Source organism: Somniosus microcephalus, chromosome 6 (assembly GCF_052327205.1).
Source record: "Somniosus microcephalus isolate GS21.2 chromosome 6, FLI_Smic_1.0, whole genome shotgun sequence".
Lineage (NCBI taxonomy): Eukaryota > Metazoa > Chordata > Chondrichthyes > Squaliformes > Somniosidae > Somniosus > Somniosus microcephalus.
The window spans coordinates 36,505,140-36,518,571 of NC_140992.1; the positions used below are offsets into that span (position 1 = coordinate 36,505,140).

General features: G+C 43.1%; 1 protein-coding gene across 1 annotated transcript in view; it reads right to left on the reverse strand.

The window, feature by feature from the left end:
* Nucleotides 1–1,386: 1,386 nt before the first annotated feature.
* anos1b (anosmin 1b) overlaps nt 1,387–13,432 on the reverse strand; it is a 215,907-nt gene continuing 203,861 nt past the window's right edge. Inside the window, exons 11-14 of the mRNA XM_085990034.1 lie at nt 8,208–8,379; nt 6,132–6,370; nt 4,099–4,241; nt 1,387–2,421 (exon numbers count right to left, since the gene is read on the reverse strand). Coding sequence (XP_085846160.1) covers nt 4,101–4,241; nt 6,132–6,370; nt 8,208–8,379 — 552 coding nt within the window. The 3' untranslated portion in view covers nt 1,387–2,421; nt 4,099–4,100. The remainder of the gene's footprint in view (nt 2,422–4,098; nt 4,242–6,131; nt 6,371–8,207; nt 8,380–13,432) is intronic.

The window sequence follows — 13,432 nt, forward strand, 5'->3', positions numbered from 1 at the left end:
AACTGTCTATTTCTGTTTTAAATTTATGTAATGATGTAGCTTCTACAGCTTTTTGGGGCAGCATATTCCATAGACCTACCACCCTCTGAGTGAAGTAGTTCCTCCTCATCTCAGTTTTGAAAGAGCAGCCCCTTATTCTAAGACTATGCCCCCTAGTTCTAGTTTCACCCATCATCGGGAACATCTTCCCCGCTTCCACCCGATCCAACCCCTTCACAATCTTATATGTTTCAATAAGATCGCCTCTCATTCTTCTGAATTCCAATGAGTAGAGTCCCAATCTACTCAACCTCTCCTCATATGTCCATCCCCTCATCCCCGGGATTAACCGAGTGAACCTTCTTTGTACTGACTCGAGAGCAAGTATGTCCTTTCTTAAGTATGGACACCAAAACTGTACGCAGTATTTCAAGTGCGGTCTCACCAATACCTTGTACAACTGAAGCAATACCTCCCTATTTTTATATTCTATCCCCCTAGCAATGAAAGCCAACATTCCATTGGCCTTCTTAATCACTTGCTGCACCTGCATACTAACCTTTTGAGTTTCGTGCACCAGGACCCCCAGATCCCTTTGTACTTCAGTACTTTCCAGTTTCTTGCCATTAAGATAATAACTTGCTCTACGATTTTTCCTGCCAAAGTGCATAACCTCACACTTTCCAGTATTGTATTCCATCTGCCAAATCTCTGCCCACTTACTTAGCCTGTCTATGTCCCCTTGCAGGTTTTTTATGTCCTCCTCACTCACTACTTTCCCTCCCATCTTAGTATCATCTGCAAACTTTGATATGTTACACTCGGTCCCCTCCTCCAAATCGTTAATATAGATTGTAAAGAGTTGGGGACCCAGCACTGACCCCTGCGGAACACCACTAGTTACTGGTTGCCAGTCTGAGAATGAACCATTTATCCCAACTCTCTGCCTTCTGTTAGATAGCCAATCCTCTATCCATGCCAGAATATTACCCCCAATCCCGTGATATTTTATCTTAAGCAATAATCTTCACAATCTTATATGTTTCAATAAGATCGCCTCTCATTCTTCTGAACACCAATGAGTAGAGGCCCAACCTACTCAACCTTTCCTCATAAGTCAACCCCCTCATCTCCGGAATCAACCGAGTGAACCTTCTTTGAACTGCCTCGAGAGCAAGTATATCTTTTCTTAAATATGGAAACCAAAACTGATTTTCCAGCCTGCTCTCTCTTCAAGTGAGGTTCAGGGTGAGGAGAACATGAATATGCTGAATTGAATCGAGTGTTCTGATTCCTTTTTAAAAGAGGCTCCAACTTGAACACAGACAAAGCAATGATTTCCCTTGTAACCTTCATTTCTGCACTGCAGGCCAACACATTTAGAAAATGACTGCCAAGATTCTCAGAGAATAGGTGATGTTCCTTCATTCTTAGCAAGTTACAAATATTACAAGTTTCAGATAATATTTTTCCTATATGCATATGACTGACAACACACTAAGCAAAGTACTGACAAAGATAATCAAATATTTGCAGAACATTATGACTTCAGTTCCGTTGTGGTAATGGAAATGTCATATGCAAACTCCAACTAGTCAGAGTAAAAATATAATGTTAGATTAATATCCAGGAGTTTTTATTGAATTTCAGACAGAAATTGCAATCCTTCCACCTCACCTCCGTCCTGTTGTTAATTGCTCACTTGATTTAATTTCCTGAGGGAGGGAGAATCCGGTAGAGTGCAAAGAATAGCCTTGTGGCAGATATTAAAGTTAACATAAGTGGCGATGATAAGTTTTTTTTAAAAAGAGAACCAATCATGTGAAGTAATATGTATTCTCATCACTTGTAAGCTATGCCCATTAAGTATGCTTTTCTCTAACCACAACTAGCTGTCTTTGGCATTGTTATTACCTGTGGTTTGGACAGTTATCAATTTTTCACTCACATTATTCCATGATGTATGTTTTCATAAATCATAACGATTAGGACTCTACCGTGTTTTACCTCTGGTTGTAATTAGTAGTTTTCTGCTTGATCTGTCTCGCGATTGTTTTCAGTGTCAAGGGAAATATCAAATGTGTAGCTCCTCTTTACTCAACAATCATTAAGTTAGTGAGAGACTGCCACAAGCTTGTTTCCTCAATCATAACAATCCAGGATTTTCTGAGGCACTGGTGCCAGGACATTTAACTGTGAATACCAAATATGTGTTGGAGAATTAGTAAAAAATGAGGAAATGACAAATTTCAATAAATACTGTGACACATGAAACTGGAGGAGGTGGAGGACCCAGAAAGACCAATCTTCTGGGTGGTCTTATAAATAGCTCATTTGTTAGAACAGCAGCTTTGGTTGCTGTGGTGATGAATCCGAGTTTTGTATTAATTCCATTCTCTGAGCTTCTCGACACCAGATTCGATTGGTTGTCTTGGTTAGCACCTGAAGTTTTAAACAAAAAAGAAACTTAACATATCAAAGTAGGTTGTTAATTTATACTTACTGCTGTAATGAAATAAAACGTCAGCCCCCAAAATAAAACTGCAGAGAAACCTACTGACAAACCTACAGGAGTTTTTTGAGAATGTAATTGGTAGAATAGATAAGGGAGAACCAGTGGATGTGGTGTATTTGGATTTTCAGAAGGCCTTTGATAAAGTCCCACATAAGAGGTTTGTGTGCAAAATTAAAGCACATGGGATTGAGGGTAATATACTGGCATGGTTTGAAAATTGGTTAACAGACAGGAAACAGAGAGTAGGAATAAATGGGTCTTTTTCGGGGTGGCAGGTGGTGACTAGTGGGGTACTGCAGGGATCAGTGCTTGGGCCCCAGCTATTCACAATATATATCAATGATGATTTGGATGAGGGAACCAAATGTAATATTTCCAAGTTTGCTGACGACACGAAACTAGGTGGGATTGTGAATTGTGAGGAGGATGCAAAGAGGCTTCAAGGTGATTTAGACAAGTTGAGTGAGTGGGCAAATACATGGCAGATGCAGTATAATGTGGATAAATGTGAAGTTATCCACTTCGGTAGGAAAAACAGAAAGGCAGAGTATTATTTAAGTGGTGGTAGATTGGGAAATGTTGATGTACAAAGGAACCTGGGTGTTCTTGTACACCAGTCACTGAAAGCAAACATGCAGGTGCAGCAAGCAGTTAGGAAGGCAAATGGTATGTTGGTCTTCATTGCAAGAGGATTTGAGTACAGGAGCAAGGATGTCTTACTACAGTTATACAGGGCCTTGGTGAGACCACACCTGGAGTAGTGTGCGCAGTTTTGGTCTCCTTACCTAAGAAAGGATATACTTGCCATAGAGGGAGTGCAGCGAAGGTTCACCAGACTGATTCCTGGGATGGCAGGACTGTCGTATGAGGAGAGATTGGGTCGACTAGGCCTGTATTCGCTAGAGTTTAGAAGAATGAGAGGGGATCTCATTGAAACGTATAAAATTCTGACAGGGCTAGACAGACTGGATGCAGGAAGGATGTTTCCCCTGGCTGGGGGGTCTAGAATGAGCAGTCACAGTCTCAGGATACGGGGTAGGACATTTAGGACTTAGATGAGGAGAAATTTCTTCACTCAGAGGGTGGTGAACCTGTGGGATTCTCTACCACAGAAGGCTGTGGAGGTCATGTCACTGAATATATTTGAGGAGATATAGATTTCTGGATGCAAAAGGCGTCAAGGGGTACGGGGAAGTGAGTGGGAATATGGTATTGAGATAGAGGATCAGCCATGATCATACTGAATGGCGGAGCAGGCTCGAAGGGCCGAATGGCCTACTCTTGCTCCTATTTTTCTATGTTTCTAAAGCACTCTGTTGCCAAGTCTATAAATGGCTGATGATCAGTAGTAGTTAAAACTAAATAAAGTTTCAAAGACATTTAGAGAAGCAAAGTGGCTGGCCAATGTTTTCAGACTGAGTATGCTACCCTCGAAATTAGAAATTTCCTCACGTCCTGCTGAGATCCGAGAATGGAATGATTTGGGCAGTGCTGTACCTGCGGCAAGATACGGTAGTCTGGACTTGGTAATGTTTATTTTTATGCTGCAAGAATGGTTTGATTCACAACAACACACATAATTGGTTGGAGAAGATATGACTAACCTTTATGTGGCTGTGGTGTAAACCTGTGGTGTTTGAAATGTTTTAACAGTTGCTGGGCCTTTGCCAATTGTAGACAGGATTTGAACTTGAATCCGATAAGTCGTCAAAGGCCGAAGATTGAGGATCGTAATAAAAGGCTGATCCTGTAAACAATACAAGAATAGATCAAAACTCAGAGTTATAATCTGTAATTTAGCCAAGGGGTTCAAATAATTTATATATGGAACAATGGTGACCTGGGTGCGCTTCCATCTGTCCCTCAGACAGGTTAAAGACGGTACTGTATAGTACAAATTTCCAACTCTAGAGGTCACTATTACAATATAAAAATGCTGAGTACAATTGGGAGTTAATCAAGAATGTTCCAGCAATATGAGATCAGTGAATCAGTGCTCAGCCTCTGCTAACATTAACATCTGGGCTGTATGATGATTCTGGCTAGAAGTTATGGCAGGATCGAACAGAAGAACTGGGCCAAAGGCAGGCAGGCAAGAATCAACAGGGCAATACCTGCACTTCCACAATGCCTAATTATGACGACCACTGCTCGTGCTTGTAAAGGTGGTGCAGAGCAATCAGCCTCAACCTACCAGTAGTAGGTAGATTCAGACCTATGATTTTTCCCACATAAAAAGTTTTCAATCTTAGTTGAATTGTCAAGGATGCTGCTTTTGTTGAGAATATAAATAGTATGCGTCATGGTCAGAGAGGAAGTACCATTAAAGTTTACAACAAAGAAGGAAGTTTGCGTTGGCTCTTTGCTAAAGCAACCTAAAATTAATCGTACTGCTTCATTTTCCCTAGTTAGTTCTGCATATTCCTCTGCTTCAAAGGTGTATCCAAATTTCCATTCAAAGATGCAAGTCTCTGCTTAAACCATCCCCTGTAGCAAAGCATTCATGCTCTGAAGACCCTCTGTGTAAAGACAGTTCTCCTAACTTCTCTCCTCATTCTCTTAATGACAGTTTTAAATTGACGACCCTCTCGTCACTGACTTCTTAATCAGAGGAAATAGTCTTTCCTTATTCACTCCATAAAAACCATCATTGTTTTAAAAACCTCTTAGCCTTCTGTTTCAGTGGAAATAATCCCAGTATTTTAAATCTGCCTTCAAAGCTATAGTTCCACATCCTGGCATTATCTTGATGAATCTATTCAGTTTGCTTTCCAAGGCTTTAATCTTTTTATAATGGGGTAAGTTCATCAAAGCGATGAAGATTGAAGTTAAAATACTTTGTGGCAAAAAACTGGCCTGTGTGGCACCCTATTTCTGGGGGTGCTGAATAAGTGTTCGAGAAATGAATTTTCAATGCCGGCATCTCGCACCCATTTCCCCTGCAAATGCGCTGGCAGCCACATTGGAAACTGGCAACTTCTGAGTGCCTAGGGCAACCACTTGAAACAGGTCTGGGCCCACTGAATATGTTATTTTTTTTAGTTTTTGGACCACGCTGCCAAATTCAACAGAAACGTGTACTCCGCTCAGTTAATTTTGGTTCTACAGTGGCCTTACCAGCAGTTCTTAAAAAGAAAAGTAAAATTATTTGATTTTGATTTTTTACCTAATGTGATGCTAGGACAAACATTCCTACTCCTGCTGGCTCCACACAAATACGGCTCGCTCCCTCCCACGCACCCCCCCAGGACTTGCATGTGGGCCAGATCTGAGTCGGAGCCTGCCAAATTTTCAAGGGCTCTGACTGGCGAAATATATCGATATACCCAAATGGCATTCGCGGCTCTCCGGTTTTATGAAAATGAGGCTTGAGGCTTGTTTTGGAGTGAACTTTGGGCCGACATCTTTGGCTGCATGCTCTCTCACTTCGTACTGATTTCAGGTGCAAAACCATTTTCTCGGCCTTTACCACTATGCTTCATTTTTTTTGAGGTTTTAGAGCAATTAAAAAAAAAAATCTAATATTTAGAAGCCTGTAAACAAAATGACAAATTATCACTGCAGTTGAAATAAAAATGAATGCTTTCTTCCCCTCCCCCACAATTCACATGAACACAGCACCTTACTGGTAACTTACTGGTGGCAGTATTTGAGTTCGGGAAATGACCACGTCTGGTATGACAACTGGTCTGTTAACAGTGGATATCTCCGTCCAGTTCAATTGGTATCCAGTGACCAGCTGATGAGGTTGATTCTGTGAAACCTGCCAGTGAAACTCTCCGGTGATCGAGCCATTTTCAGCAACAAAACTAGCAGTTAGTTTCTCTGCTTTCAATATGACCTTTCCAGAAGCTGGACTGGATGCCTGGCGAAGCCCTGGTATCAAGACAGAAGAAATGTAGTACCATTCAATTCCATGTTCATCTCTTAATGTGCAAATATGTACTGTATGTACACACATTTCTTTTTACAATGGGTTTTATTTTGAAGTTACTTAAATAATCTTCCACAATATACTAAAATATCCCCTGTTGTGGATTTAAGTGTTTCATTCTTAATTCTTGAAAAAAGTTTAAAGAATAAGAATAGCTTAAAAATGAATTGAAGTTAATTAGAACCACACATGTACTTTACCATAAGGAATGAACAACCCCAACAGAAACTGCACAGAATGGCATTCAGACAAAGCCATCTCTTGTTCCCCTCGAATTCATTTATTTATCTTGCATATGTGGACTGCGTATAATTCCAGCCATCTCAGAACACTGTCATCGCCAGCATGCAAAGCGCGTGGGCCAATAGATAGTTTAGTTAGTGGGCACGATTCAACGTCGTGGGACCTGGTTTGTATTTGTCCGCAAGGACATTTGTCTTCGCCACGAAGGTCCCATAGGTGAAGATTGGAAGCGCGCTGTCCCTGTAAAGTTTGAAAGTGGTTCAGTAGCACCCAATGACCAAAAGGGGGACAATGCATCGGCATTCTCGTCATGCCCCGTGAGTAATCGATTCGTGGGTGAAAGTAATGATGCAACCAGCAGACTGAATCAGAGAAATTTCAGATCCCAGTCAGTCAATCAGCTAATAATGAGCCTGCCAATGTTTGAAATGGACTGTGAAATAACCCCCCACCCTCCAGTGGATTACTGATTGAAATACAAGGGAAATTAAAATATTCACAAAGGGGAGAATCTGATTTTAAAATGGAGGGGAAGAATATCTGGGGTGGTGAGCAGCTGCTGTCTTGTATTTATATTTGTAATAATACATCCATCTTGGATCTTTTATATCACTTTTTATTGACTTGACAACCACCTATCAGATACTTGGACATATGATCACATCCAACGCTGCCTGGGAGTGTTCCCTGATTGAGCAGGCAATTTAATAGGTCTAGGACTCAGCCTAGGGTTTTCTAGATTTCCACCTGCTAATTTGGCCTAAAATTTTTTCTATTTTTTTTCTGTCTCCTTGGAGATTGTATAGCTGGCTAGTGGGGTTGGGTGGGGGGGGGGGGGGGGGGGCGGAGTTACAGTATTAAGTTGCACCATGACTGGCCTGATGGACCAGCTGGTCTTTTCCTGTCCGTCATTTTCATATGTTTGCATCATTGGAGGAATCTGGGTGAGAACTAGCACACAAAGTTGAAAGTGGAGTACCTCAGATTATTGATTTTATTCCTGTTGATGTGGGTCCAGCAACACACAGAGCGGGTTCCAAATTGATGAGGTGGTTCTTTGCGAACTGGTTAAACTGGATGGAGTCTACTTTCCTGTTATTGGGCTTGAGCATATTGGATCACCTTGGTGCAGTGCATGGAGCAAATGTGCTGCCTCCAGGTGATTAAATTTAAAATGGACAGAAAATCTGTCTGGCTTCATTACTGGTGTGTGATCCTCTCGCTAGATTTTCCTCTATACACTGCGCCCCAGTTATCCAATGTACTAAAACAGGAAAATGTGTCGCGGTGTCTCTGCTTTTGCGCTGTTATTTATACACATAATAAGGAAGCTGTTGCAACTGTTAGAATTTTGATCCGATATAAAAAGATATATAAACCTACGTACACAAGATCTTTACGGCGGAATGCTAATGCTAGAAGGAAAAAACTCTGCTACATGCTGTAGATAAAGCATAGAAAGTGAATAAAACCAGGGACATTTAGCCCAAGAGTCACACAACAACTATGCAACACAATCTTTTCACCCCCACTCACCATTTCTTGCACAAAGTAAGCGCTTCAACACTTTGACTTTAATTGAACTGCTGCAATGAGGAGTTGTCACATAGGTCACGGCCTGTGTTGCCTGCCCCTGGAGAACGATGGGTTCCACAGTCACCTTATACTCACAAGCAAATAAGAGACCAGTGATAATGAAGTGAGTGCCCTGAAGGGGGAAAATAAATAAATAGCAGAGTGAAGAATAAAGTCTTGTTTTCCTGGTTACATTTAACAGTGGACACAAAGAGGAGCAATTAATAAAGCTGAACCATGTCTAATCTTTAACACACAGCAAGGGCAAATAAAGCAGGCTTTGCTCTGGCTACATTGCTATGCTTCTCATGCATTCATCATTAGCCTCAATGATTTCAAGCACACAGGCGATTGCAAGTGCCGGTTACACTGAAATTTATCTTTTTTTTTAGCTAAAGAATTAACTAGGTCTGTTTCAAGGCTGCATCTGGCATTATGTCAAGAGATATGGAATGCGAGTCTGATGATGCAAAATGAAGGTGAAGAGTAAAGTGAGTTTAAAGGGCCTCCGAATTGCTAAAAATGTGCAACTATTACAATCTGGCCATTTAAATATAATTTAAATTAAAAATTAGTGTTTTCCTTTGCATAAAACAATCACTAACAATAATATATTGATTTTAAAAGCTGTTGCAGCAATGATTTATTATAAACAGTAATCCGTTATTAGAAAATAAATTACTTTAAATGTGTTTTAGGCATCAACTCAAAGCAGCTGAACTCAAATTTCAAGCTTATAAATTTCATTGGAACACACTAAGGCCGCGATTTTGCCGGCGCTCAGAGGGCGGGTTCGGAGGCGGGTCCGCTGTCAAAATCGAAATGATTGACAGTGGGTTGGGAACCCGCTCCGAACTCACCTCCATGCAAGTTTCCAAAGTGTCATGTCTGCGATTTCAGAACAGACCCGACACCAAGCGGCATGGGAGGCATTTAAGATAGTTAAATGCTTGTTAACAACTATTTTGTCATCCTATTTCTATTTTACCATTTTTTTTAAAAATGAGGTTCACGTCGTTCAGAGATCACGTCAGGTAAGTAGGTCGGGTTCTCTAGGTCACTCCATTGTTGTGAATAGGTGACAGCTGCAAAAGTGGTATGAAAGCTACCATTTCACAGCTGTTCACTTTCCAATGTCAGAAGATTGAGCCTTCAGGACTTGGAAGACACTTTTGAGCTTTATGCAGTTTGGAAGTGTTTGGAGTAAACTCTCTATCCACTGTCACCTCCTTGGAGCAAGCTCTCTCACCATTGACATCGCTTCTGTCATCTCAACTTCAGCTGCCATCTATTCCAGCAACACCGGTGCCCTTGAAAAAAATCTCACCTTGGTCCTCTGTATCCCTCCACGATCAGCCCCAACACCAACATCACAAACAACAGCACCAACCTTCTCCACAATCACCTGATGCTGCACAGGACAACAGCACCCGACAACATTGCTGCCCGGGAGGCTAGCGATGGCATCACCATGACCAAATTTACTTCACTTGGCGCTGTACACCCTGGCTGCCACATGATGCGCTGGTTGACACCACCCCACACCAGCACCATAAAGCATCCCTACAATGTCCAAGCTATTCCATGCACAGTCATCACAATTGTGGGGGGGGGGGGGGGGGGGAGTTATGTATCAACATTCACTGGAACTCACTAAGACACTTCCATAAGTGAGCACAGACCTGTCCAATAAGGTAAAGTGTTGAAAATATAGATTTCAATGTTTGACAACACATTAACAGAAACTTTACATGAACATTGGCTAAACTACCCAAGTGTCTACCCTTGTGTGTTGTTAGTTCGTATGGTTGCAGTATGATGAGGGTGAGCGGTGGCTAGTGAGATGGGGAAGTGATAATGTAGATAGAGAGGGATGGGTGGAGATGCAAGGTAAGTTGGTGTGAGTAAAGATGTGCAGGAATAGGGTAGGGAAGGCAGAGTGATGTGGATGTGATGAATGGCACAGCAGGATGAAATGGAGTGTGCCTTGGCAGTAACGTTTCGTGATCTACTCAGATCATTGAAAGGTTTGTGCCACTGCAGCCTGGTCCTCCTGACGACATATCTGCTTGTGCTCTCCTGTCAATGTGCAACCAGGCTGTGTTGATCTCCTGGGGAGGTCTCTCCCGCCCATGGGAAGGGAAGAGAACCTCCCTGTGTGCTGTGACTCCCTCCATAAGCATATGGAGGGGGTAATGGGAGAGCCTGGGTGCAGCCGTGCAACTTTGTGCAGTGCTCGTCAGTGTTTGCAGCACCTCAGTGCTGTAGAATACGGACAGCACAACTGTCAAGATCAATTTGGACATGGCCCCTTTAAGGAAACCGGCTGATGACATGTCATCAAATGACGTCATCAGACCCGCATCCTATTAATTGGCCGGGAACCTCGCAGGGCGGGCTTAACAAACCCTATTAACATAAAATCACTTGGAGAGTGCGGGCTGCAGTAGGCAGCGGGCTGGGACCGTGACACCGACCCGGCCGGCGGAATCGCGGCCTAAGAGTCCTCAGATTTCTGTTTTGCAAGCTTTTAAGTTTCAGTTTTGCAGTCGGAGCGCACATCTTTCTATTCTCACCAAATTTAACCTGGTTTTGGGTGGCGGGGGGAGGTGATGGTTGGTATGTGGTGGCTCTATCGCACAGTATCAGATGAAAAAAGAGTTTTTAGTGAAAAACAGACCTTTTTTGGATGAGGATTAAGAAAGAATTATTGGCTTGTAGCTGGGCCATCCGATGAAAGGCTGCACTGTAGAGTTTGAGTTTTTTTTATTTTTGGTGGGGGCGGTGGGAGCGAAGTAGAATGATCTAGACAACGGAACTAGATGTAATATCTCCAAATTTGCAGACGACACAAAGCTGGGTGGGCGTGTGTGCTGTGAGGAGGATGCCGAGAAACTCCAGGATGATTTGGACAGGTTGGGTGATTGGGCAAAAGCATGGCAGATGCAATAGAACGTGAGGTTATCCACTTTGGTGGCAAAACCAGGAAGGCAGATTATTATCTGAATGGCAATAGATTGGGAGAAGGGGAAGTGCAACGAGACCTGGGTGTTCTTGTGCACCAGTCGCTGAAGGTAAGCATGCAGGTGCAGCAGGCGGTTAAGAAGGCAAATGGTATGTTGGCCTTCGTAGCGAGAGGGTTTGAGTACAGGAACAAGGATGTCTTGCTGCAGTTATACAGGGCCTTGGTGAGACCACATCTTGAGTATGGTGTGCAGTTTTGGTCACCTTATCTGAGGAAGGATGTTCTTGCCATGGAAGGAGTTCAGCGAAGATTCACCAGGCTGATACCTGGGATGGTAGGAATGACGTATGAGGAGAGATTGGGTCGATTGGGCTTGTACTCGCTGGAGTTTAGAAGAATGAGAGGGGATCTCATTGAAACTTATAAAATTCTGACAGGACTGGACAGACTAGATGCAGGAAGGATGTTCCCGATGGTCGGGGAGTCCAGAACCAGGGGTCACAGTCTAAGGATAAGGGGTAGGCCATTTAGGACAGAAATGAGGAGGAATTTCTTCACCCAGAGTGGTGAACCTGTGGAATTCTCTACCACAGAAAGCAGTAGAGGCCAATACATTAAATATATTCAAGAAGGAGTTGGATATATTTCTTAAGACTAAAGGGATCAAGGGGTATGGGGAGAAAGCAGGGACCGGGTACTGAATTTGGATGATCAGCCATGATCGCACTGAATGGCGGAGCAGGCTCGAGGGGCCGAATGGCCTACTCCTGCTCCTATCTTCTATGTTTCTATGACCCAATGTAAATGCCTTATCACACCTGGATAAGAGGAACACCTATGTGAGAATGTTGTTCATTGATTATAGTTCAGCATTCAATACCATTATCCCCTCCAAGCTTGTCAACAAGCTCTGAGCTCGGACTTAACACCTCCCTATGCAACTGGATCCTGGACTTCCTGACGGGAAGACCCCAGGTGGTGAAAATAGGCAGAAACACCTCCTCCACACTGATCCTGAACACGGGAGCTCCCCAGGGTTGTGTGCTCAGCCCCCTTCTGTACTCCCTGTTTACTCACGACTGCGTGGTCACGCACAACTTCAACTCCATCATCAAGTTTGCTGATGACACTACCGTTGTAGGCCTGATCACAGATGGCGACGAGACAGGCTACAGGGAGGAGGTAAGAGCCCTAGGAGAATGGTGCAAGTACAACAACCTCTCCCTCAACATCAGCAAAACAAAGGAGATGATCGTGGATTACAGGAAGCGGCAGGGGGAGGGACACACCCCAATCTACATCGAAGGGGCTGAGGTGGAGAGGGTCAGCAGCTTCAAATTCCTGGGTGTATTCATTACGGAGGACTTAACGTGGTCTCATCACATTGACGTTGTAACCAAGGAGGCATGCTAATGCCTGTTCTTCCTCAGGAGACTGAAGAAATTTGGAATGGCCCCCCAGATTCTCACCAACTTCTACCGGTGCACCATCGAGAGTATCCTGTCCGGCTGCATCACTACCTGGTATGGCAACTGCACCGCCACAGACCGCAAGGCTCTACAGATGGTAGTGAAAGCTGCACAACACACTATAGGAATTAAACTACCTGCTGTGAAGGATACCTACCCCGAGAGGTGCTGGGGGAAGGCCCTGAGAATCATTAAAGACGCGAGTCACCCCAGCCACAACCTCTTTGCCCTGCTCCCGTCCGGTAAGAGATACCGAAGCATACGGTCTCGTACCAACAGGTTTCGAAACAGCTTCTACCCCCAGGCCATAAGACTCATGAACGATTAATTTATTATTATTTATTACTGTTGTTCTATTAGTATTTCTATTAGTATTTTTATCATTGTTATGCCATATTTATTCCAATGTTGGGAGGACTCGTAAAAATCAACATTTCATTGTGCAGTACACATGTCTGTTGCATATATGACAAATAAAATTGAATTGAATTGAATTGAATTGTATCAGAAAAATGATCTGGAAACACCTCAGTTTCTCTGTTGATTTTACCAGAATGACCAATGCTGATGAAGTCGCAGACCAACCAATCCTCCCAACTGAAGTATGAAGCATAGATCTGGGGGCGGTAGGAGAAGAGGGACATGTCAGATGGGGAAGGACTGAAGACTAGCGGAAATCTGAACATATCTGAATCAGTCAGCATTAGGCTTGGCCGAGGAGCATGCTTAATGTTTGCTAATCCTGTAATGGC